Source organism: Harmonia axyridis, chromosome 6, assembly GCF_914767665.1.
Source record: "Harmonia axyridis chromosome 6, icHarAxyr1.1, whole genome shotgun sequence".
NCBI classification, from domain to species: Eukaryota; Metazoa; Arthropoda; class Insecta; order Coleoptera; family Coccinellidae; genus Harmonia; species Harmonia axyridis.
In genome coordinates, this window is record NC_059506.1 from 17,713,229 (window position 1) to 17,739,513 (window position 26,285).

Consider the following 26,285-nt stretch of genomic DNA (forward strand, 5'->3'; position numbering starts at 1 on the left):
CCAGAATTTTGGTATCAAATTGTTTTGGGTATTTTGTGCCCTTTTTGTACCAATTTTTGCCGTATGAAAAAAATTTTGTGCCCATTCGGTTTTCGAGATATTTCGAGTTTTTCCCGTGAGTCACCAACTTGACGCTGTGACTCGCACATGGAAATTTTCAATTTTTTTTATTTGGGTATTTTGTGCCCATTTTGTGCCAATTTTTGCCGTAAATAAAAAATGTTGTGCCCATTTAGTTTTCGAGATATTTCGAGATTTTCTCATGAGTCATCAACTTGACGCTGTGACTCATACATGAAAACTTTCAAATTTTTTCATTTGGGTATTTTGTGCCCATTTTGTGCTAATTTTTGCCGTATAAAAAAATTTTTGTGCCCATTCAGTTTTCGAGATATTTTGAGTTTTCCCTGTCAGTCACTTACTTGTCGGACGGAAATTTTCTTATTTAGATAAATTGTGCTCATTTTGTGGCGTATGGTATGGATTTTCTTCCCCTACAGTTTTCGAAATAGTTGTACTTATTGCAGTGCGATGGATAAATGTAGCACACTTCATCGATGAGCATTGTATTATAACATTATGCTTCGGATAAATCTGCATTTGCTTAACCTCATATGCTAATGCGTATAAATTTGTGTCTCAAATGAGATATTTTTGCCTTGCAGTGCATATTTTCTGATTTTCGGTTTTATCTGCATATTTTCAAGATAAAATTTGTTTTCAAACCAATAGAAACAAGCCAAATAGAACCGTACGTCGAGAATATATTGACAAATCCCAACCAACTTTTATGAGCTATTGACTACTAAAGCCCTAAAGGCGGCCACTCACGATGCGCCCATGTTCGAGCGTTTACAGTCAGACAGCTCGGGACACGACCGCACGACTGTAAATCAGAGAATGAACTTGACTGTCCGACTGGAATCTCTTGAACTCCTGCTACCAAACGCTCGAAAAAACGCTTCGTGAGTGGCGGGCATAAGGAAGGAAGTGTTTGGAGAAAATATTTATCCCGATTACTAATATTACTAACATCTGGTAAGTATTACAAGGGAACACAAATCGATGTTAACTTGGTGAACTTCAAAAACAAAATAGTCGAACAATGGCAGAGAAGATGGAACGAAACTGAAAGTAAATTAAGAGAATTCAAACGATGTTCAATATATTTAAGACAAAATAAAGACGGAAAAATAAGTCTGACAAATGTGCTTTCGATTCATTGATTCAAGGCCTTGCAACAAATTTTTGTGACAGCAAGTTTCTCGCTGAAATCAACCAAAATGAATTGAACAATATACCTACAGGGTGTACTATTTTAAAACGGCCTAACTTCAAGGGGAGATTATACAAGTGATTTGTAACAGAAAATGTTATATAACATGGTCGAAATGTTGGTGGTTATTCTTCAATTTAACATTTTTTGATTTCACGGAATTTATCACTTTTTTCCATAAAACCAATTATATCTTATTCATTTCTGCGTCCTCATCGAATTTGATCATATATTCCGAAAGTGCATTAAATTTGCCTTGATATGAGCAGTCATGAGTGGCAAGAGATTTTTACAGGGGGAGCAGAGGGAATCCATTTACAGACGAACCTTATCCAAAGGAACAAGTGTGAGGGTCCTGACTCATCAAGAGCGAGAATACTCACTAAACTTTACCTGCTGCTTCTTAGGAATCTTAGGTTTCGGGCATAAAGCCCATAAACCATTCATCTCTAGATCGGATAAATTTCTACTTGCACATTATTGTGCTGGGTTATTCGGGAGTCCTTTTTTTAATCGGATTGTTTCTTCAATTTGATGTATTTCCTCGAGTTTCCTATATATTTAGGTCATCATTTCGCAATTGATACCTGGGTCTTTTGCGGCATGTATTCATTCTTCTTGCATCTTCGGCAGGATCGTAATCAATTAATCTTCTCAATTCTTCGTTGGGATGTTTCATCAATTTTTCGAATATTCATCTGGCTTTTTTCTTCATGAAGTCAGTTATTCTGTCCCATTGTAGGTCTATGTGGATTTGAATGTTTCTAACAAACCAAGGGGCATCTAATGCCCATTTTAGATATTTATCTTCCGTTGATTGTATTCTCTTGATGTGGTTCTTTGCCGCGTATACCCAAGCCACTGAGCCGTACGTGAGTTGGGGTCTGGCAACGGCTTTGATTATCCTGAGTTTGGTGTTTCTGCCCATTCGGCTTCTTCTTCCAATGATTGGGTATAGACGGTTCATCGCTTTGTTGATTTTATCCACCGCATACTTAACATGTTGTTTCCACGTTAGTCCCGTATCCATGATCACACCTAGGTATTTTGCTTCTTTTTGCCATTCAACTTCGTTGCCGTCAATTGATAATTTTTCTTCCATTTGTAATCTTCTCTTTTATAGTGGATAGCTTGACTTTTCTGTCCATTTATTTCAATCTTCCATTTAATGCACCATTTGGTTATTTCATCTGCTGCTTCTTGTAATCTTTGGTGTATGATATTTGCTCTTCTGTGTTTAACTGCTATTTCTGTGTCATCCGCATAAAGGGCAAGCAAATTTCTCGGATTCCTTGGTATATCATATTATTGTACAGGAAAGGTCCTAATACTGAGCCTTGTGGGACTCCTGCTTCTGAGTGTCTTAGCGTTGATTTTTCCTCTTCTAATTTAACGTAGAAATTTCTATCCCTTAAGTAATTTCTGATGATTCGGCACATCTTAATTGAGTATCCCAATGTTCTCATCTCATAGGCTAGTCCTTTCTGCCATACTCTGTCAAATGCTCTTGTTACATCCAGTAGTAGCAGTCCAGTAGCTTGTTTGTTTTGAAAGCCCTGAGTGATATACTCTGTTACGCGACCATGTAGATCTTTTGTTCTCCATCAAATGGCTGACAGACTAGCCAATAGCCCTCACCTGAGCCAAACTAACATCTGAAAATCCTGATTAATTCCTATTTGTATCAACGGACAAGTCGTCGTAACCAAAGCAACCGAAGTAAACACTCTCACCGGACCCTTCGGATTCCTGAGAATCCGGTCAGTGCTTTTCATTTGTTCCGCGGTTCGTTCACAGCACGCTCCGCTTTTCGCGCTCAAAGCCACGCGATCGGGCACATGCACCAACTCCCTGCGTTAGTCAATTACGATGAAAAAGTGCGAAGTTTAGGAAACTTTGTGAATAATTGCTTGGACAGTTCGGAAGTTTTTCTGGACTTTCCGAAATGTCTCCCGAGACCCCGTCGAGTTCTGGAAGTGAAACTTCGAGACCACCGTTAAAGACGGCTGAGGAAAGGTTGATGGTGGCCGTTAGGATAAGACCACTTAAGGCTGACGAACCTGCGAGATGTTTATATGCTTTGAATAAGAAGGTAACAGTGAGATTTATCAGTAGATAAATACATTTTATGTGGAAAAAATTCCGAACTTAATGAAACTTCTACATGTTATCGGAGGTGCTGTGGCATGACTCTGTCAAGTTGTCCAACACGAGGACCCTGTGCTAACTTGAAGGCGGCCGAAGAACCTCAACATTTTCGGACTTTTTTCAGTTTTTTGCTCATAACTTCTAAACTAAGTGGTTTTCGACCAAAACGTTCATTTTCAAAATTGTAGACCATTAAATTATCTACAATTTTGAATTCACAGACGTTTTCGTAAACCCAATATCGATTGAGATACAGTCGATCAAAATAATAATCCAGTGACAAAGCAAAAAAAGTGATGTCTGCTGGAAAAAATTCCGAACTTAATGAAACTTCTACAGGTTGTTTGGGGGTGATGTGGGATGATTCTGTAAAGTTATCCAATACGAGGAGCCTGTGTTAACTTGACGAAGAGCTGAAGAACCTCAACATTTTCGGACTTTTTTCAGTTTTTTGCTCATAACTTCTAAACTAAGTAGTTTTCGACCAGAACGTTCATTTTCAAAGTTGTCGCCATTAAATTATCTACAATTTTGTATTCACAGACGTTTTCGTAAACCCAATATCGATTGAGATACAGTCGATCAAAATAATAATCCAGTGACAAAGCAAAAAAAGTGATGTCTGCTGGAAAAAATTCCGAACTTAATGAAACTTCTACAGGTTGTTTGGGGGTGATGTGGGATGATTCTGTAAAGATATCCAATACGAGGAGCCTGTGTTAACTTGACGAAGAGCTGAAGAACCTCAACATTTTCGGACTTTTTTCAGTTTTTTGCTCATAACTTCTAAACTAAGTAGTTTTCGACCAGAACGTTCATTTTCAAAGTTGTCGCCATTAAATTATCTACAATTTTGTATTCACAGACGTTTTCGTAAACCCAATATCAATTGAGATACAGTCGATCAAAGTCCAGTGACAAAGCAAAAAAAGTGAAGTCTGCTGGAAAAAATTCCGAACTTAATGAAACTTCTACGAGTTGTTTGGGGGTGCTGTTGGATGATTCTGTAAAGTTATCCAATACGAGGACCCTGTGCTAACTTAAGGAAGAGCTGAAGAACCTCAACATTTTCGGTTTTTTGCTTATAACTTTCAACTCAATTAGTTTTCGACCAAAACGTTCATTTTCAAAGTTGTTGATAATTGAATTCCTTATAATTTTTTTTCCGAAACTTTTTTCTAAACCTTATATCAACCGAGATACAACCAATCAAAATTAAAGGAATTTTCTCAAAATGTCAAAAATTGGCAAAAAAACAAAGGTTTTGACCCTCTAACTAACAATTACCAGCCGTTCCATGGTAATTATAGTAATTACTCATCAATATCGACATATTGAACATAGGGAGGTGGAGGGGGGAGGTAGCTTTGACTAAAAGCCTATGTTTATGCGAAAAGTAGATTTTTCTATGTTATCGTGGCATGTTATCATCTTACTGTAAATTCCTATCAACCCCTAATTATTTTGAACATTAATAATCAGATCAACTGGGTAAAATAAATAAATAATAACCAAGAATTAATTGAAAATAATGATTGTATATTATCATCATCATTATACAACCCTTTGCGTCCATTGTTGGACATAGGTCTCTCCTATGATTGTATATAATCCGAAAAAAGTCCAAAAATGTTGGGGTTCTTCGGCCCTCCTTAAGTTAGCACAGGGTCCTCGTGTTGGATAACTCGATGGAGTTATTTTTTCCAGGAGACCCTTCTTTTTGTATTTATCGACTGGACTAAATACCAGATTTTACGATTTCAATTTCATTTGATTGACTGGCGATATAAAATCCCACTCAATGGGATATTTTTTGCTGGAGAATAGAGATGCATTCTAGTCAAACTATAGTATAGTTTGATTTTACTCACAAACTTGACTAGCAAATCAAACTTTTTATGTTAAAAAGTTTGTTTTGACTTGATTTCATTATCTTTATGTTTGGCTTGAAATCAAACTTCTCCGAACAGTTCGAAGTTTGAATATCATATTGCGCAACGTGTCTGGACCTATACTCTGTTACTCCGCGCAAATTAGTTTTAGTTCACATTTAGTAGGATACACTTGGCTTGTTTCTTTTTTTTTGAAGTGTGTATGTGTTGTGCGTTGTGTCTGAACTCGAAATGTCTGATTTTTTTTTATATAGCTCATGCAGCTTGGAATACGTACCAGAGCAACAAATTGAATCTGATTAAGAAGACCCCTGCTCCAAAAACTATGAGAAAAAAATCTGTAGACGAGGCAAAATTAATCAACAAAAAAAAAGAAATATATAGATTTTTTTGGAATTGGAAAGTGTAAATTATGTAAAAATAAAGAACAAATTGGATGCCAATAGTGGAACTAGTTCTTTAACGACATTCGATGAAGAGCCACAAAAAATTGTATGAAGTAGAATTTTCGCAGGAAGCAACACTTTCTGGATCAAGTAGTATTTGTGGTAGTAACAACATAAAACGATGGATTCAAAATTGTCAAAGCAGTTTTTGGACGGCAGCTCATTTATTCTTGAAGTTAAAAATAAGCGGTTTGTTTTATTGTAATTGTAATTTTTATTAGAAGGGAGCTCCAGTGCCAGATTTTTTGTTCTCAGCTTTCACTTAATTTGTACGAAGTACTGAAGTAAGAACTTAACTTCGCACGAAAAATTTTGAGGTGACAAGTGGCATTATTTAAAAAAAAATATAATGATTGTAACGGTTCTATATAGTTCAATAGTTAGTTGGCTTTTCAACCATTCAAATATGTTATATTAAAGTTTCCATAGTGACAGTAAAATTTGTTATTCTAAGTAAAACAGTTTTGTATAAGTCAGAGCAGTAAAAAGTTATTATTAGCCAAAAAAAGAGTTATTATTAGCCGACGTACAATAACATTTGGTCCTTCGAGCAAAACAAAACTGCCTTGTCCGTGGAAAAATAGTCAACAAAGTATTCGGGAAATAATCATGTCTGTCAGAAGAAGCAGTAGGAAGAATTTGGGAGTACCTCCAGTAAGATATGGCGATGATAGCCAACCCAAAGCAATATCTGAACCACATATTATTCATCGACGTTCAAATGAACCCGAAGAAATTTCAAAAGATCAAGAGGTTTTGAGTGAGAGAAAATCAGTATCATCGAAAGCCTTATCGAAGATGACGAGAACCAGCACAATCTGAAGACGAGAACTAGAAATAGAACTTGAAGCCCAACGCCGGATCGTGCAATTGGAGAAGTCATTCTGAAAGAAATCGAACTGAAAAAAGCAGAGTTGAAAGAATGACAAGACTTAGGACATTCTGAATCGTCAGGAGAAAGAAGTGAATGTGGAGATCAAGAAACCGAAATATGTTACGCCTCTAAATGCAGAACACAAAATTGGGTTGAGGTTCATGCTTTTAATAATCAAAAATTTGTTTTAAGTTCTAGGTCTGGCAAAGATCCTGAACATCTTTTGGGTTCTGGATGGGACGACAAATTAGAACATTCGGTAAATGAAAAATGGCTCAAATGGTTGCAATATTTAAGAAAAATTGAAGATGTGAAAATTCCTAGATGCTATTTGATGGATGATAATACGAAACGTGAAATACAATTGCATACGTTTTGTGATTCCAGTTCGAAAGCCTACGCCGCAGTTTCGTATTTTCGAATTTTGTCATCCCAGTGTTGTTTTGAAGTCGGCGCTTCTGACTTGTCCATCCTTTCCAACAAAAACAGCTTCGATCACCCCTTTCATCCAGCAGTTCCTGGGCAAGTCACCATCGATTATCATTACTACGTCTCCTACGGCTAAATTTTTCGTCTTCTTGTGCCATTTCGTACTTCTTGTGAGAGATGGAAGATATTCCCTAATCCAACGTTTCCAGAAACAGTCTGAAAAATATTGGGATATCTTCCACTGCTTTCTCGTAACTAGATCTCTTTCCGACAAGAGGCAAGGAAGTGGAGAAGCACTTGAAGTCCCTATAAGAAAATTTTTCGGCGTCAAAGCTTCTCCATCTGCGCCATCTATTGGAACGTGGACTAAGGGTATACTATTTACTATATTTTCAGCTTCGATGAGAAGGGTGGACAAAACTTCTTCTTTTGGCGATCTCTCTTTGAGAGTGACTGATAGGGCCGTTTTTACGGATCTCACCATTCTCTCCCAACAACCTCCCATGTGTGGTTTAAGCGGTGGTATCCTGACCCACTCGATTCCCCTAGTGGTCATTTCGGCTAAAATCTGATTTTAGTTCATTTCCTCCAACCAACGCCTTCTTCATTTCTCTCTCAGCTCCCTTCAGATTGGTACCATTATCAGCAAATATTTTTTTAGGACAACCTCTTCGTCCGATAATTCTTCTTATGGTCATAATGGTGGAGTCGGTAGTTAGAGAATTTGTAATCTCCAAGTGGATGGCTCGAATACTCATACAGGTAAATAAAACCGCGTAACGTTTTTCGTGTCGTCGGCCAATGGTGACATTCATTGGACCAAAGTAGTCCATACCTGTAAAAGTAAAAGGTCTTACAAAGGCACTTACCCTGCATTTTGGGAGTGGAGACATTTCTGGGACAATGGTTTTCGCTCTGAAATTCCTGCACCTATAGCAAGAGTTCCATGGACTTCTGCCAGCAGCTCGAGCTTGTAAAATCCAAAACTTCTGTCGTAACTCATTCAAAACCAACTCTTGTCCTTGATGACTGGCTCTTTTATGATAATGAAGGATCAAAAGACGTATAAAATAATGCTTTCTATCAAGAATGATTGGAAATTTTGTTTCATAACAGATATCTTCTGATTCTCCTATTCTTCCGTTTATCCTTACAATTCCTTCACTATCCAACATGGGCGATAATTTATAAAGTCTACTAGTTTTATCGACAGGCTTCTTATTCTTTAAACTTCGAATTTCTTCCCTGAAACATGCTTCCTGTACAAGTTTAAACCATAATTTTTCAGCTTTGTCTATTTCATCTGGTAATAACTCAGAGAACGATTTTATGGTACCTCTGAAAACTTGAATAGCTCTCAACAACCAGGCAGTTGACCTTATGAGTCGAATATAAGATGAAAACCTTTCAATTTTCGGAATAGACTCAATTAAATTGTCTCCTTCCGTTGTCAGAGCAACGTATTCTTTTTCCATTTCCCTGAAAAATTATTCCATTTCTTTATTTTCTCCTTTGTCTATCTCTATTTCGTTTTCTCTGAACCACGTGTCTTCATCGCATCTAAGAAAGGATGGACCAATGTTCCACTTACTTAATTCCGACCATTCACAATTTATATTATCCCTAGTTCCTTCATCTGCTACATTCTCGTTTGTTGAAATCCAATTCCATTCATTCTCTTCAGATATATCCAATATTTCATTAACTCCATGACTCACAAATGGCTTAAGTTTGCGAGGGTCTGATTTCAACCAACTGATAACTGTCCGGGAATCCGTCCAACAATACTGACGACTTATAGGAATACTATGTTTTTCTCTTATTGTTCTAGCCAAACGAGCTCCCAGTACTGCCCCTTGAAGTTCTAATCTAAGGATAGATAAGGTTTTCAGAGGACTTACTCTTGATTTTGCCATAACGATATTGGAATAAATTTTTTGATATGATAAAATTCGAAAATACGAAACTGCGGCGTAGGCTTTCGAACTGGTATAACAAAACGTATGCAATTGTATTTTACGTTCCGTGTATCATCCAAATAGCATCTAGGAATTTTCACACCTTCAATTTTTCCTAAATCTTGCAACCATTTGAGCCATTTTTCATTTACCGAATGTTCTAATTTGTCGTCCCATCCAGAACATTTTCCAAATTTCTTGTAACAACATTCTTGCTTTGACAGTGAAGTGATATAGAAACCCAAGAGGGTCAAAAACTGACATTACAATTTTCAACATTTTTCTTTTGGTAGTTGTTGTTTTATTTATTTTTGGGGGGGAGAATGTTACAGTTTTATATAGTTCAATAGTTAGTTGGCTTTTCAATCATTCAAATATGTTATATTAAAGTTTCCATAGTGACAGTAAAATTTGTTATTCTAAGTAAAACAGTTTTGTATAAGTCAGAGCAGAAAATAGTAATTTACGTAACAAGTCCGGAAAATAAGGTTTTTTTGGACGAATAGACAAAATTCCAGGAAGAGCGTAAGCGAGTCCTGGAAGTCTGTGAGTCCAAAAAAACCATTTTCGGGCGTGTTGCGTACAATATTTTTTCGGCAACCATGTAAAATAACACTATCGCTGCTGCTTTCCATACTTTATTGCGATTGCGATCAAAAAACATTCAAATTTTTGACAACTAATTTCATATGAACTGTCAGCCGTTATCTCGGTTGCTATGGATTCTATGATTCTTTTCCGGCCTAGTCCGGGAAGTACGTACTTTCCGGACTAGGCCGGGAAATGCTACTTTCTCAGAGAAAAAGCGTCCGGGAAGTGAGCACTTCCCGGACGGTTGCCGAAAAAAGTTATTATTAGCCAAAAAAACAGTTATTATTAGCCGACGTACAATAACAATGATGTATTTTCTTTTTGTTTTGAAATAATGGAGTATTTGTTGTACCTACTTACTAAATATTTTACCCATTAAATATCTAGTAAATGATTTTTTTTTTATTTTTCAAACTCGTTCAAATAAACTGGTTTGAAAGAATTTGAAGAATAATTTATTTACTAGATATACCTAGATAGGTTTGTCAAACTAGACAAACAGTTTGATTTTTCAAACCTGTAACTATTGTCCAGTTTGATTTGACTTGGATCATTTGTCAGAAAGATTGACTTGACTTCAAGTCAAACTCAAGTTAATCTCAAACATTCAAGTCAAACTTGTGCAACTCTACTGAAGAAAAAACTTCACAATCTTTAATTTTTCATCGATAAACCTATTGGAAAAATTTGATTGATATTGTTCACCTAAGAATAGTTATGTTTATCTGCTTACCAGGCCCGCATCAAGAAATTTTTTTGCATAAAAAATTTCTTGTGTTATAGCCAATTTTATGTTCTTTTGAGATTTATAATCAATTTTGATGAGGCTACAAGAATAACTGGAGTGTGATTCAATTTCAGCGGGAAATTGGATTGGTTGAAACCAACATTTTTCGCCTTTTTTTGGTCCCTATGCAGCATTTTTTGTTCAAAAATCGGGGGGCTGGGGCGTTCATTCAGATCAGGATGCAAAAATTCATATTCTGATATTGAGGTCCGTAGTAATTTTTCTCGTTGAATCAGATTTTTTGGTGCAAAATGTTCACTGCGGACGTATCCCCGGGGGCATGTGTTAGGTCCTTAAGGGTGTTCAATACCTTGTTCATACCACTGCTATTTCAGTGCTAATTTCAGTGCATTCCAATTCCAAAGTACAGGTCGGATTCATTTCATTTTTTGAGTGAACAATGACGTGATAGTGAACTTGAAGATATCGTCTCGATTTTCAAAAAAAAATCGATAGTATTCCGAAAATTGAACTTTGAAATTAAACACTTTCTTTAAATGACTATTCAGCTTTAGAGAGACTTCTCATTTCAAGTAACTCATCCACAAATGTTCAGTGATATTATGAGTTTTGAATTGGTGCAAGCATTTTTTTAAAATTGCTTGATTTGCTCTAATTGTAGATGTTTTTCAAATAGAATTATGCTTTTTGGAACGCCTCCCAAAGGTTTACGCCTTTTTGCAACATGAACGCCAATAGAATCTTGGACTGTATTTTATGGCTCGAGATGAATGACACTCTTATGATTTACGAGGGTAGGGTTTCTCTGATTGGCTAAAATTGTGTACATTACTAGTTTATGACAATATTGCACTGAAGAATAGGGATAGGTAGAAAACTTGTTATGAAATCATTGTTAGAATTACAAACGATACTGTTCCTAAAATATATATGCTAGCTGATTTTATTCGTAATGATGTCTGGAGAAGTACATTTTGAGTGCTTAGTATCATAAAGAAAATGGTCCAAAAGTTCCTTACTTTTGTGAAGATCGACAATCCAGAAAAGTTTTTAACGATGCATACTTTTGAGATGTCGTCAACCTCTCCTCTAACACATTCTGGAACAGATTCACTAACAAAGGGATTTCATAGCTTTTGGAGTGCTTATCTCTGAACTTTTCAAATATTGAGCAATTCTCTGTCTTTTATGGGTGGATCATTGATTATGTAACATGGTGATTCACCTATTAGTGAAAAATACAGGGTCTTCTATTTCGATGAATAAATTAATGTTATTTATAAAGGGTTTTTAATAGGAGATTTCATTTTCAAATACAAAAATGAGTTTATTTCTCTGCAAGGGCAAATCCCTTTGCAGAGGCTTTCTTACTCCCGCTAAGGAAAACATTCACTTATCCTGGATAAAAAAAATCGCATATCTTATATTCCTATACACAGTGTTGTGGCCTCCAAAGGCGCATAAAATGAGAACTCAAAAGCTTTTCAAATTTTACATTCTAGAAATCTCAATTTCCAAATTTTTATGATTTTCTCTGTGAAATCATACAACCAGAGATGATCATATATTTTTTCTCAATTCGAATAAATTGCTATTTCTATTATCCATACTCAAAATAAGTCCATGACAGTGGTTCATTGTCATTTCTAACTTCACAATATTTTCAGCGATTTTCTTATTTAGTATTATATACCTAAACAGTGGCGTACCCAGACATAAGCCTTGGAGGGGGGATAAAGGAAAAAATATCAAATTTTCCTTCTTTTGAAGAAGTTTTCCAAAGAATTTTGCTTACTCATAATAATATTGTGATATATAAGGTTGTTACATATAATGGATATTCCTCCTGGGGGTATATATCCCCCTTATCCCCCCCTAGGATACGCCACTGTATCTAAACTGAACTGAATTTCTAGTTTACAGAAACACAAATTTACTCTTTTCTGGGCTTCATCGAGAGTTGAGATTTTATTAGGGGCAATAAATACCAAACAGGCGGTTCTTCAAGTTGAATGGGTGTGTCAGGTACAAATCTACCAAAAATTTTCGGGTAGCTCCATCTAGCGGAATTGCAGTTTCAGCGCAGTAGTCTACAACCTTAAGTAAGTGCGGCATCAAAAAGAGTGGATTATTTCAGTGCGAAAGCCATAAATAAGTTGTTTTTTTAGCGATTTGAACGATGCAAACAGCAATTGATTTCTATTTGAAAAATATATTTATTCGAATATTTATCACAACACATGCCTCCGGGGATACGTGCCACACGCAACTAATGTTTCATTAGTTTGATGCGGCACATGCCTCCGGAGCATGTGTCAAACTTCGATTCTTGTTCATACTGAGAAGTTCGCCAGGTAATTTCTTTTTGTTCGGATTGTTCAGGGCAACCTGGATACTGCTTAAGTTGATTTAATATTCATAATTCTGTTCTCTAAAAAAAATATGACAATAATATGTCTCTCAATAATACGAAAACTACCTATATAAACCATGTTGAAAGATGATAGTCTGACTGACAATGTGTATTATTGTTTATTATACAAAAATACTTGAAAAAAGAACAAAATGACTCAATGTTTGTTTCATCCTGCCTAGAACTCGAACTAATTCCAAATAAATAAGTGCACTGAATTTCCATCTAGTCCTTGTGCGGTACCAGGACACCGTAGGCAAGTGCGGCTGAGTCCTTAAGTAGATTACTACTTCCAAAAAGATCTCCAACAATTGGTACCTTGAATATTAGATTACCCCTTTGTTAGATGGAGCCAAAAAAAAAATTTACACACGTATCCCCGGGGGCATGTGGCGCACAGAGATCATGGACTGTAACATGACGCCGGGTGCGTATTGGCATTGTTTACTATGCTGCAACGCATACATGGTGTTGCAACGCGGTAATACCCAGACATATCTTACCACGACTCAGCACAGGAAGGTGTTCAGACATAGTAACTATTGTATTATGGATACGCGCCCATTCTCGAGGCATTGTTTACCGCGTTGCAGTCCCAACCACGTTCAAATTTACTGCCTTTCGCAATTTTGCAATCGGCGTTCATAAAAATAACAATAATATACTATCGTCAAAAATCGTTTATTAAACTACACTGAAATGAAAGAGAATAATACATAGTAAATAATACTAATACACAAAAAAATAACAATAGTATAAATACAGTGAGTATATCACTGAAAAGAGTTTATATATCCACAGAAATAAAAAAAACTGCATTAAATGCAAAATACACTATGGTATATTTTCTTGACGAAAAACTCCATGAGTGTGTCTGGTAATGAATTAGGAAAGAAAATGGAAGACACACTTATTTATATAATTGTATTCTAAGACAATCGATTTCGGCACTAGGCCATCATCAGGTCAGCTGAAAATAAGATGTAAAAATAAAATCACAACATGATAACTTAACACACAATTTTTACAAAGTTTTTACAGTGATAATGTCTGATATAAATAAAAGGATGTATTATAAACTCACCGTCAAAGAAATGAGTACTTTTCAAAAAAGACATTAAATGTATAATAATTTTTCTGATAAATTGTTTCCATGTATACATATATATCTAGGTGTTAAAAATTAAATATTGAATTGTACTCCCTTCTATGAAAACCAATATTGACAGTTTTGATTCGGAATATGTTTTATGTTTTCATAATTCCGTGTATTAGTTGACCTTTAGATTCATGAAAGCGAATACAGAGGCAGGCGGAAAAATCTATATAGTTAGAGGTTGGATCACCTTAAATATATCAACTGTGGGAAAATCTTTAATATCGTTGAGGAGGTGTTCGTCATTCTTGTTTTTTAAAATCTCTAGTTGTTCTAAGAGTGTTAATTTATAAAAATCATTATGTTGATGCAGTAATTTTAGTTTATCTAGTGAGGTAGAGTGTTTGCTCTCAACTAGATGATTTCCCATGGCAGAAGCAGGTCTATTTTTTATATGTTCATTAAATCTGATTTTTGCAGCTCTGGTCGTCATACCGATATAGAAGGCAGGACAGTTATCACATGTTATCTTATATATACCGCTTTTTTGGTTGTTGTCTTCTTTGGGTTTATTATTGACGAGCATTCTTTCTACTGTTCTATGTGATGTGCTGACAAGGTTCAAATTAAAACCCTTCAACAATGATTTTAGTTTGTTGTTGAGGTTGGAGAAGTAGGGGATGGTTGCGTATGTCGTCTTAATAGCGGTATGTGGGTATATCTTTTTGAGAAGTTTCCTCTTTATTATAGAGGCTAGGATATCATCGACAAACTGTTTTGAGTAACGATTCACAGTTGCTATTTTATATATGTTGTTTAGTTCTTTGTGATAGTTCACTTCAGATAGTGGGATATTGACGAGACGGTTCAGGAGAAAGTGAAAGGCGCTATTAAGACGACATACGCAACCATCCCCTACTTCTCCAACCTCAACAACAAACTAAAATCATTGTTGAAGGGTTTTAATTTGAACCTTGTCAACCTGATGATGACGTAGTGCCGAAATCGATTTTCTTAGAATACAGTTATATAAATAAGTGTGTCTTCCATTTTCTTTCCTAATTCACACTATGGTATAATCCTAGTGTGCATTTCCATGTGATTTTGCATTTGGTCTATTGAGATCAATATTTTTCTTTAAAGATCTTTGCCTTTTACGATTGTTCGGCATTTTTTTGTTGGATGGCCTACCAGCTTGAATACGTTTTGCGCCGCATGATAAACCAAGTCTAATTTTTCTTCGGCTCACTGATGTTGGCTGAACCGAAATGTTCTTTTTTAGTGAGATATTTTTTGATACGTGAATAAAATTGAATAAGTCAGAGGGTGTTATAATTTTGTTTAGAGTTTTATTAAATTTTTTCATAGCATTAACCATATCAACCGTTTTATTTTCATATGCTATTTTACTAATGCGTTCAAAATTTTCTGATAGTTCTGTTACAGCTGCGGAATGTTCTTCACCTAAATTTGTTTCATTGGCATTGTCGACAGTGTTTATTGTTCCTATAGAAAAATTAGCCTGTTGGGTAAAAACATTGCTTTGTTGCTCTGTACTAGTTGGCAAGTCACTTTCTATACCCACATCAAATGCCATATCGTCATAAAATTCTGAGGATATGTTTTCTCCTAGAGCTATTTTTGCTAATTCTTTTCTGTCATCAGTGTTTATTTGCATATAGGTCCTAAAAGTGATTCCAAATTTATTTTGTATGGCACAAAGGTGCTTACAATACCTTCCACCCTGTCCGAAAACACAGTCGCAAAATGCAATATCTACATATGCAGTATAAAACATATGATCATCGGTCTCCGAAGAAACTAAAAAAGTACACTGCGCAAAAGAATTAACGCACATTATGGAAATCTCAAATTTATTCTACAACTGAAGGTGTTCTCAATGATAATTATTTTCATCAGAATTATGCATGCATATGTTATCCACTTTCAAAGTTTTTATTCAATACAGATGTTTTTTCCCAGCAGGAATAAAAAAAGATGAGATTATCAGATTTTGAATGTATTGGCTCCATTCTGAAATCAATTGTTCTCGATCAATTCTAGTGATCAATAGTTTTTCTTTAGTTTGATTTTCTACACTCGATCGCTATGAAACGCGAAACACGCAATTTAACCCAAGAGGAATGTGCCCAAGCGGTAGTTTTACGAGAAGAAGGGTGGACATACACAAGAATTGCAGAAAGGTTTGGAGTTTCCCATACAAGAGTGTCCAGAATGTTGCAGCGATTCAGGGAGACAGGTATGAATGTCCGAAGACCAGGACAGAGTAGACCTCGGGTAACAACTGCCATTCAAGAACGTTACTTGAGAGTTTCTTCGTTGAGATAACGGTTTGCAACCGCTCGCCTCCTTCAAAATCAGCTTGAGCAAACTCATGGGGTGCAAATTAGCACTCAGGCAATAAGAAATCGCCTCAGAGAATATGATTTAAGGCCTCGTGTCGCGGCAAGAGGCCCAGCTCTTACCCCAGCCCATCGAAGGGCGCGTTTGGATTTTGCGAGAGAGCATATCCATTGGGAAGAGGCTTATTGGGATCATTCCTTATGGTATGGCGGTTAATTTTTTTGAATATAATCGTAATAGTTGCGTTGCAATTTTATTACGTTGCCTGGTATCATCGCGTTTCCTTTCCTTCACTTTGTCGAAGCTATTATGCTGACATTTAAAAGTTTTTTTGAAATTATACCTCTGTACGTTTGGAAACGTATACCGCACAATCCAATTTCTCGAAGTTTCCTGGCTGAACCTCTGAATCCATTTTGTGCACCATACATCATAAAACTGTGCATCTTTTTTTATCAGAACAGCCACTTTTTGCTCTAACAAGAGCAGTGAAAGAGCCTTTATTTTTAAAATTATAAACACCGTCTCCACTTAATTTCTTAAGTGATACGAAAATATTGTTTTCGAGAGACATTTTCTTCCTAACCTTCGCAACATCTGCGCCTGTCTAGCGGTCATGCGTAACTGACAAGAGCTCAGAAGGCACGGTGGCTGGTACAAGTTGGTGCGGCCGTGTAAGCAGAGCTCAATGTTGAGTTGGAACGCGGTAAAGAATGCCCCGACAATGGGCGCGTATCCATAATACAATAGTTACTATGTCTGAACACCTTCCTGTGCTGAGTCGTGGTAAGATATGTCTGGGTGGAGAGAGCATTGGTTGAGCCATTTTTTACCGCGTTGCAACACCATGTATGCGTTGCAGCATAGTAAACAATGCCAATACGCTCCCCGGGTCATGTGCCGCACATAGATTGAAAAGGGCAAAATCTATAGTCGCAGTGAACGACTAACTAAAGGCGAGAACAGCACAATGGACCAATGCCGCGTAGTGAAATGAAACCCCATTTGAATCTAATCTGATACCTAAGGTATAGTACCTTAATTTTTAACGAATTCACATCGCGTGCTTCTAGTCTCTTCTCGTGAAAAGTATTTCGGAACCTAATGGCATAAGCACTTCTTTTTTTTTAATGACCCGCCCTTTTTGACTTTGATCGATTCTCCGAGTGGCTTTGGCCAATTCTGTATCGCCGAAACCACTGAAAATCGCACGTGGGCGATAATCTCATGAATATTATCGGAAAAACAAACTCTGCTCCCTCCGAGAAGTTGAAAATTTGCCGGTTCATAATATGCCGAATTAAGGCATGATAGCGTGCCGCTGCAACCAAAAGCCTATAAATTCGGTTTAGCCAGACCGTTATCTGGAATCCGGTTAGTATATGGGGGTTCCTCGAAAGTATTTCGTTTTTGTTGAACCTATCCTTTCTTTGCTTCCAGCCTCTTCATCTGATTCTGAAGAGCCATATATATGACACTGTCTACACTATAATAATTGTAATTTGTCCTTGGTAAGTTTGGCAAATTCACTGAATGCAGAGCCGTATTTAGGTACTATTTTGCCTTTGGCAATATATTAGACAGCGCCCCTATTTTCAAATTTTTTTTTTCATCAATTATATTTTCTTATAGTATTTTTTGTTCATAATTTGTGTCAATTATTTTCGTAAAAGTTTTGAAATAATACAAAAAATTATACATAGTGTATATGAATAGTTGCGAAAAAAAAATTCAGGGAGCTATTCCTAGTCAAAAAATAGGGTGAGTATATATGGCGCTCGAAAAGTTATTTTTAATATGAGAGAAGTTTATTATTGTTTTTTTTGTTACAATTATTTCATATTTATACAAATGAAAATATTTTGACATGCACCTATTGGAAAAAATTTGAGGTCGAAAATGATTCCAACTCAGGCTTATTATCTGTTGATATTTATTATCTCAAAAATCCTGAATTTTAGTTCCTTTTATCACTTTGTCTGAACAGGCCAATTGAAAAGTTTCCGGACACCCATAGTAAAACACATTTTTTTTTTGGCAAAATTCGATTTTATTATTCAACACAGTTGCCTTCGAGGGCGATACGGGGATTATAGCGATCTTCCAATTTTTCGATACCATTTTCGTAGTACGATTTGTCTTTCGCTTTTAAATAGGACTCAGTTTCGGCGATTACTTCTTATTGACGCTAAATTGCTTTCCAGCGAGCATTCTTTCGAGGTTTGAGAACAGAATAAAGTCGCTGTGGGCCAGATCTGGCGTATACGGTGGATGCAGAAGCAATTCGAAGCCCAATTCATGCAATTTTGCCATTGTTTTTATTGGTTTGTGACACGGCGCATTGTCTTGATGAAACAGCACTTTTTTTCTTCAAATGGGGTCGTTTTTTCAACGATTTCACCCTTTAAACGATCCGATAACGCTATATAATAATCGCTGTTGATGGTCTGGTCCTTTTAGAGGTAATCAATGGATATTATACCTTGCACATCCCAGAATACTGAATCCATAACCTTGCCAGCTGACTGTTGTGTTTTTCCCAGCTTTGGGCAGTCCACTCAGCTGACTGTCGGTTGGACTTCGGGATGAAATGATGGAGCCATGTTTTATCCATTGTCACATATCGAAGCAAAAATTCAGGTTTATTGCACTTAAACATCTTCAAACATGCTCAGAATCATTAGCACGTTGTTGCTTTTGATCGATTGTGAGCTCGCGCCTCACCCATTTTGCATACAGCTTTCTCATGCACGAATATTCGTGAATGATATGATGTACGCGTTGAGATGATATCTTCACAATGTCTGCTATCTCGATCAACTTTTCTTTACGGTCATCCAAAATTATTGTGAGAACTTTTTTGATTATTTCGTCGGTGACAGCCCCTTTTGAGCGACCACTGCATTCGAAGTCTTCGGTGCTCATTTCACCACGTTTAAACTTAGCATACCAATCAATGATGATTGATTTTCCTGGCGCAGACCCCGGAAACTCTTCATCAAGCCAAGATTTTGCTTCAACTGTATTTTTTCCCTTCAAAAAGCAATATTTTATCAGCACACGAAATTCTTTTTTTTTCATCTTTTTACAAATAACAAAGGTAGCTACACTCACAACGCAATATCTCATAAACTAATGGTCGGTCTGTTGTCAAATTTTGATACATATCGTTTGAAGTTTGCACTAACTGAAAATCATATGAATTTAATACTAGCACCGCCATCTCTGCATGAGACAGGGGACTTTTCAATTGGCTCAATATGTATCGGTCCACCCAGTTCAACACTCAACAAGTCATGAATAATGTTTCTAATTGAACCGAAATGATCTAATTACCTTTCAAACCCAATAACCAACATTCTTCCTCCAACAAAACTACCCCTCGAAAGATAGAATCGAAAATAAGAAAGATCGATTTCCTTCCTAATCACTTTTGACATTCCAATCATATAATTATCGCTTTTTATAATGAAATAACAACATATTGCATGCGAATCGTCCATGCAACTACCTTGTAAAATAAGAAAACGTTTCGAAACTTATTATCCCATAAATAACCTTCTTTACGCATGCTGCGCATGCCACCCCATTCTTCGACCGCTATTTTTTTTAATTGCAACAAACCGCTCTAATAAATATTTCCGCTGAACTTTACCCGATGGCGATATTCGAGGATTATCGTTCTACAGGATCTCATTAGGGAGCATTTGTAATAAATGTAAATTCAAGTCGGTTGCGATTATTGGTTAGATTCGTCCTTAAAATGACCAGAGCCGTATCTAGGGCGTGACAAAGGTGGCACTTAGGGAATCCAATCCCGCATCAAAATATCAATCCCGCAAATCCGCGGGATGAAAATTATCAATCCCGCGGATCCGCAAGAATACGGGATTGTTAACAATGTTCATAACTGATTATTTCATGGCAACAGCTGTCAAGTTTTGCCGCTGGTAAACTCGAAAAATCTGCCGACAAGTGCTGTTTTTCCAGCTAGAAACCATTTGTTATTCAAAATTGAACGTTTGTGATTGGTGGAAATTATGTCGAGGGTCGGAGTTTGCAAGTATGTACCCGTACTCCTATTCTGACTACATTGAAAACGGGTAATTCAATGTCTTAATAACTGACCGCCTTTTTATATCTCTAAAATAATATAGTCTTGATTCTTAAAAACAACATGAGGTTGATTCGCTCCGCTGAGTTTATCAATATTCCCTGCATTAAAAATCTCCAAACCGTCTTTACTAAGCCGCCTGTCCAATAAATAAAACATGGCAGCCCAACCAATATAAGCAGCACTGCCTATTACCCTAATTGGAAGCGGGATGAAATGTATTTCACAAAGACGAAAAACAACATTATCTTCGCTTTCAAATTAAGTGGGAGTTGTTTACACATTCAACATATGGAAAATTCCTACGATTTTGTTATGCGGAACTAGTTACTGTTAAATGCAAAATGTTTTCAGCGGAACACATGTTTTAATCCCTTTTAGTTTTCAAAGCTTTACATGCCCTACCGCCCTTTGTAACTTGTATGCCGTGACTTATGAGTGGTTTATTGCTTTCTGGGACGTTTTGGAAGACGTTTGCGCTCTTATTTTCTGATATGCAATTTTAATATTGAATCCCGAAGATCCCGCATAGAAAATCCCGCAATTTTGATCCCGCATTTGCGGGATTGGATTCCCTAGTGGCTCTTGCCACGGGTGCAAGGTCTGCAAGGGCGTCCAAAAATATCAAAAATATCGCAGCACCACTCGATATAATTGGAAAGATCACAACTCGGTTTTCATGTATATGTATATACGCCTCTCAATAAGCGATGCCAAGGAATCTGGGAATATTTAAATTATTGGTAGCTTTCCCTAGAATTTGCGTAATAGACCTAAAATATTTACATCATCAAAAATTTAACTTTAAGGCAAAAAATAATATAAATATGGCGATGTTCAAGCGTGACGTAATCTAGTCATAAATATTTCTGTCGGGCGTCGGCATGTTCAAAGGTGCCGCATTCTGATCATAAATATTAGTGTCGCACATCGGCATGTGTGCTTACCCCTATTTTAGCGAATTTTTTACGCTTCAAGTTTGTCTATATTTCGTCGACAAACTGTACCATCTATTTTTGTGTGAATCTCGGCTACTTTTCTTTCATACAATTTTTTAACGATCTGTTTCTTAGATCTCCAAAAGTTGTCTCTTTTTATGTACCTATATGAAATGTGTATTTCAATGGTTTCAATGAAAATGAGAACATACCTATATACATGGTGTTCATGAACAGTTGCAAAAACAATAGGGGTTGATTCCTTGTCACTAAGTTACAGCCCCCTAAATATGGCGCCCGAAAAGTAGTTTTCAATTTTTTGTTTGAAAACCAAAAAATTCACAAAAATGAAATTAAGCTGACATTTTATGCTGGCGAGAAGGTCCGCATAAAACGTGGTGTTCCCCTTTAATTTCAAGGTGTAGATAATGCCACCCCTCAAATTTGTTTCGCAATAACTTTTTTTTCATATTTTACAATAAGAAAATAAATTTTGGATAGACTGATCCATCCTTAACAAATAAAATCTCTTGTAATTTTTTGCTAAAATTCAAGGTTTTAAGAATAAAAATATCAACAGATAATAAGCCTGAGTTGGAATTATTTTCGACCTCAATTTTTTTCCAATAGGCGCATGTCAAAATATTTTCATTAGTATAAATATGAAATAAAAAAAAGCAATTATCAACTTCTCACATATTACAAAATACTTTTCGGGCGCCATATATAGGCTGTAATCAAGCGGGGGGAGGCTCAAAAAAAAAGTTTGTATGAAAAACCCACCCTATTTTTTGACAAGGAATCGCTCCCTGAATTTTTTTTCGCAACTATTCATTTACACCCTGTATAAATTTGTGTATTATTTTGAAGCTTTAACGAAAATAATTGACACAAAGTATGTACAAAAAATACTATAAGAAAATATAATTGATGAAAGAAAAAATTTGAAAATAAGGGGCGCTGTCTAATATATTGCCACAGGCGCAATAGTACCTAGATACGACTCTGAAAATAACCCTTGAGCATTGCTGATAATTTTGCCTACATACGCTTTGGGTCTATTTATTAGCTGAGCTGATGGATGTAATCAAAGCTGCATATTTTCATAGTACGCAATGCTGTTCTTGAATATTAAACATGTTTCTTGCGGTTTTTGAATAATTATTTTACGCCATAATGATATATTTGATAACGTTTGATATGGGGGTGTGATCTGGGCGTATATGTTTGACTAATGCGGCTCTATTTTTATGGTAAATGATAAACTTAGGCATTATACACTAGTGGAATGAATTGAAGGATCAAAATAAATTTCGAAATTTTTAGCGGTTTTTCAAATGGCTGTATTTTCGATAACAATGGTTGTATCTCAATTTGAAAAAAAACTTTTCGAAGCTTGAAGTTTATAGCAACGTGATCCTTCAATTTTTTGAAAATTCGATCGAATTAAACAGAAAAACCGCTCCATGGATTGAATTGAAATTCTCTGGGATTTTTGTGGTGATATTGAACTGTAAAACGCATACTTAACATTGATGGTTTTTTCGATATTTTCAATTCAGCGCTTGATTATCCAAAAAAAGCCTCCGAAAGCCCTTTTTTTATCAACTTTTCAAATTAATGTAGACAACGAAAAGAAATTTTTTCCGAAAATCCAATAGCTACTTCTTGTAGAGAATTCATTCAAGGTTTTAAAACATCCCTTGAATTTTCTGTGCAATCATTGATTGGCAGGCCCGGTCTGGCTCCACTGGGGGCCATCGGCTAGATGCTGATTTGGGGCCCCCCTTCAGGAAATAAAACGAGAAGCTATCACGTCAGCCAAAACGTGCTCTTGAATAATTTTAAATTATGGTTGTTGAGGTTTGAATGAATCTCAAAGTATTCTGCCTCCAGCAGCAAATTTAGATTAATTTATTATTGTATCTCTAATTGAAAGAACAAGATTATGCATTCAGTACTCCTTGAAAGTGGTTATAATTGAAGTAGAATGAGAGTTCAATGAGAGACCAATGACGTAACTACGAACATAAAAATGAAAAACACAAGACAAAAAAAAAGTACAATTAGAAAGTGAACTTTAAGGTAACAACTAGGTATATTGATACTAAAAAGTAAAATAGGGCCTAAAATAATAATGAAATAAAAGTATAAAATAAATCATTATATGAAGTAGGTCAAAATGAATGCTGTTGTTAACAATATAAATACAAAAAAAATTTTTAGCACAGTGCTAGTTGAGTAATTAATGATTTTACTAACTATCCTTTCAGTCTTTGGTAAGTTCTTCACAACTCCTGCCCATGACATTAATTATGTCATCTTTGTCCAAGTCAAAAAATAAATCTCTTTCCATATTCATAAAAACTAGTATAGAAGTAAGGTTTTGGCTTGAACTAGACCTAAGACGATTCTTGATTATTTTTAACTCAAAAAATATTCTTTCACAGGTAACCTGTATACAAAATATCGTATTTATAAGATACATACAAGTGAATGAATAAGCCCGATCCAAAGAAATCAAAAAGAACTGAAAATACGCATGACGAACACTTGACAATTGCTTTACTGTCATTACGTAGACCACGAAAAGTTGCTTCTTCTGATTTAGGTTCTGAATCAATTTGACAGTAATCTAAATTTCCTTCTGCTTTGTTTAACATTTCGACTGGGATTTGTTCATCTGGAGTATTTTCGATTTTCATGAAACTTTTGAACTGATTGCGAATTATTTATGTTAATAATCAACGTCTTCAAACTTTGCAGGCTTGAAATACAAGAGAAGACTACAGTTGGAATATCTTCGAGCTTATTTCATTGAACTTTCTTGGTTGTAACCAAGACAGGTCCTCTAAAATTTCTCTATTTGGACAAAAACTTTCTTCAATGCTGGTTCTAACACATCGAAAAATACTGACTTGTAATTATTTTTGTTGAGATTTTAGGAGAATCATCTTTTGATTTTTCCCAGATATCTGTTTTTTCTTTGAAATTCTTCTTTCCGTGAAATGCAATTTTATTTCCATATCAATATTCCGATTCTTCCGATATTCTTCCGATTTACAATTAATAGCAGACTCTTGGCGCATACTCTTTTATTTTCGTGTATACAACTTCAAAATGTTTATCATTTCTTTTTTCATTAATTAGTTTAAGCAGTGATTGAAATGAATTCCAAGCAACAGCGTAGTTCAATGTTTTAGTTTGCAAATATTTTGAACCAGGAGTTATAACAAGAACCAAATGTAAAACGATTGAAATAAATGAGTTTCTAATTTTTGATCATTGATTTGCCAAATTTCTGGCCATATGTCTGGATTTACAATCAAACTGACCATCATGTTTTTTTAATACGGTTTACTGACGTCAATTATTAATCTTTGGCAGTTTTCTTCAACACACTTTCATCAATTATCGAAAATAGAGCCTTAGAGTCTTTTGCAGTCTATAAAGTTTGTATGAAAAACTGCAGATTCTTCCACCAATCCAAACAAGTTTTCTGTCTCTAGTAGTAGTAACTTTACTGCTGAATCAGCTACTAGGTTCAAGACGTGATAGATACGTCATATTTTCATTCAGCTTTTTAAGGTGAGCCTGTAAACCGTTATAATACTCTTTCATGTTATTTTTTCCATCGAATGAACATGAAACGATATTTGATTCCAGAATTCCGTACTTGGTTAATTCTGGAGGTACACGTTTTTACAATGCAGGACCACTCGAGTCTTCAACTACAGTAATTTCTAGAAGCCTTGCATAATCTTTTCATCGAATGACATATCGTACGAAAATAGCCAATTGGTATATAAGTGCTTCCTGTATCTTGGGTAGAGTCTACCATAACGTTATGAATAATGCTATCGTGGAAGCCTTTCAAAATTATATTGCGTTTTATCGAAGCAATTGTTTTTATCAACTTGTTCAAATAAAAGTTTTGACAAAAATATCAATACAGAACCTTGCCCATAATGTCTATTCGTTGTTCATTTTAAAACGTTTAGATGAAATAAAATTGTCAAAAAAACATATTTTCAAAAATTTGTTTAGTTTAGTTTGGTTCAGCTGGGGGCTCCCTTGGGCCGGGGCCCTCGGCGATCGCCGACCTGCCGACCTGGCCAGACCGGGCCTGTTGATTGGTGAGATATTGATGGTTAAAGACAAAAAGGTCCTTTTCAATTCAAAGTTCGATATTTCAACGAGAAGTGCTCGCATTGACATTTTGAAGAAAGGACATTGAAGCTGAATGAACAAGTTATCTCATCCATATAGTGATAAGGTTGGAAAAAAATATTCCAAGACTGTATGACAAAAATGAAAACTGAAAAAATTTCGCAGAAAAATATCTTTCTACTTCGACGACACCGACAAGAATAATTCTCCTTTTCTGAAATACCTCACTAGTAATGTCGGTTGGAAGGGGAAAATTTCGAGTCTCAAAATCGGCGGTGTGCCTATGAAAAATAAACGACAACATGTAAAAAAGAACATTTTGAAGAGATAACGTCTATAGCGGTGTCGCCTATACATAGGCTGATATATTAAATTGCATCGTTATATTTTCATGAAATAAGTAAATCAGAAATTATTTCAAATGAATTTTCCTGAACTGGACGAAAAATACCTTCATTGCTTTCGATTGAAATTTTATTTTCACCTACTCAAGTGACTGGTAGAATAATGATGGCATTCTAAACCTGGGGCAAATTATACTGGGTGACTCTAGTAAAATAATTATTGGATTCTGAACCTGGGGCAAATTATAACGGGTGATTCTAATAAAATAATTATTGAATTCTGAACCTGGGGCAAATTATACCGGGTGATTCTAGTAACGAATTTCATTTCGTTACAGGGTGCAACGTCTGGAGAATACGGCGGGTGGGGTAGGACATCTCATTTCAACGTGTAAAATCACTTTATCATGTATCCCATTTTAATGCGGCAGTTTGTCTTTCAATGCTCGCCTCAAACGCATTAATTGCGTTCCATAACGATCCC

At 35.8% G+C, this 26,285-nt stretch overlaps 1 protein-coding gene and 1 long non-coding RNA gene across 3 annotated transcripts in view; one reads left to right on the forward strand and one right to left on the reverse strand.

Moving 5' to 3' along the window:
• Positions 1-3,063: 3,063 nt before the first annotated feature.
• The window catches only part of LOC123682912 (kinesin-like protein KIF19), a 74,876-nt gene continuing 51,654 nt past the window's right edge, over positions 3,064-26,285 (forward strand). For both annotated transcript variants that reach the window (XM_045621736.1, XM_045621737.1), the window contains exon 1: positions 3,064-3,368. In XM_045621736.1, the coding sequence (XP_045477692.1) occupies positions 3,222-3,368 (147 nt within the window). In that variant the 5' untranslated portion in view covers positions 3,064-3,221. The remainder of the gene's footprint in view (positions 3,369-26,285) is intronic.
• Positions 13,628-13,991, reverse strand: LOC123682914. Its single transcript, XR_006747912.1, has 2 exons — positions 13,860-13,991; positions 13,628-13,745 (listed from the first exon to the last, which is right to left on the reverse strand). It is a non-coding gene; the product is annotated as an uncharacterized LOC123682914 (long non-coding RNA).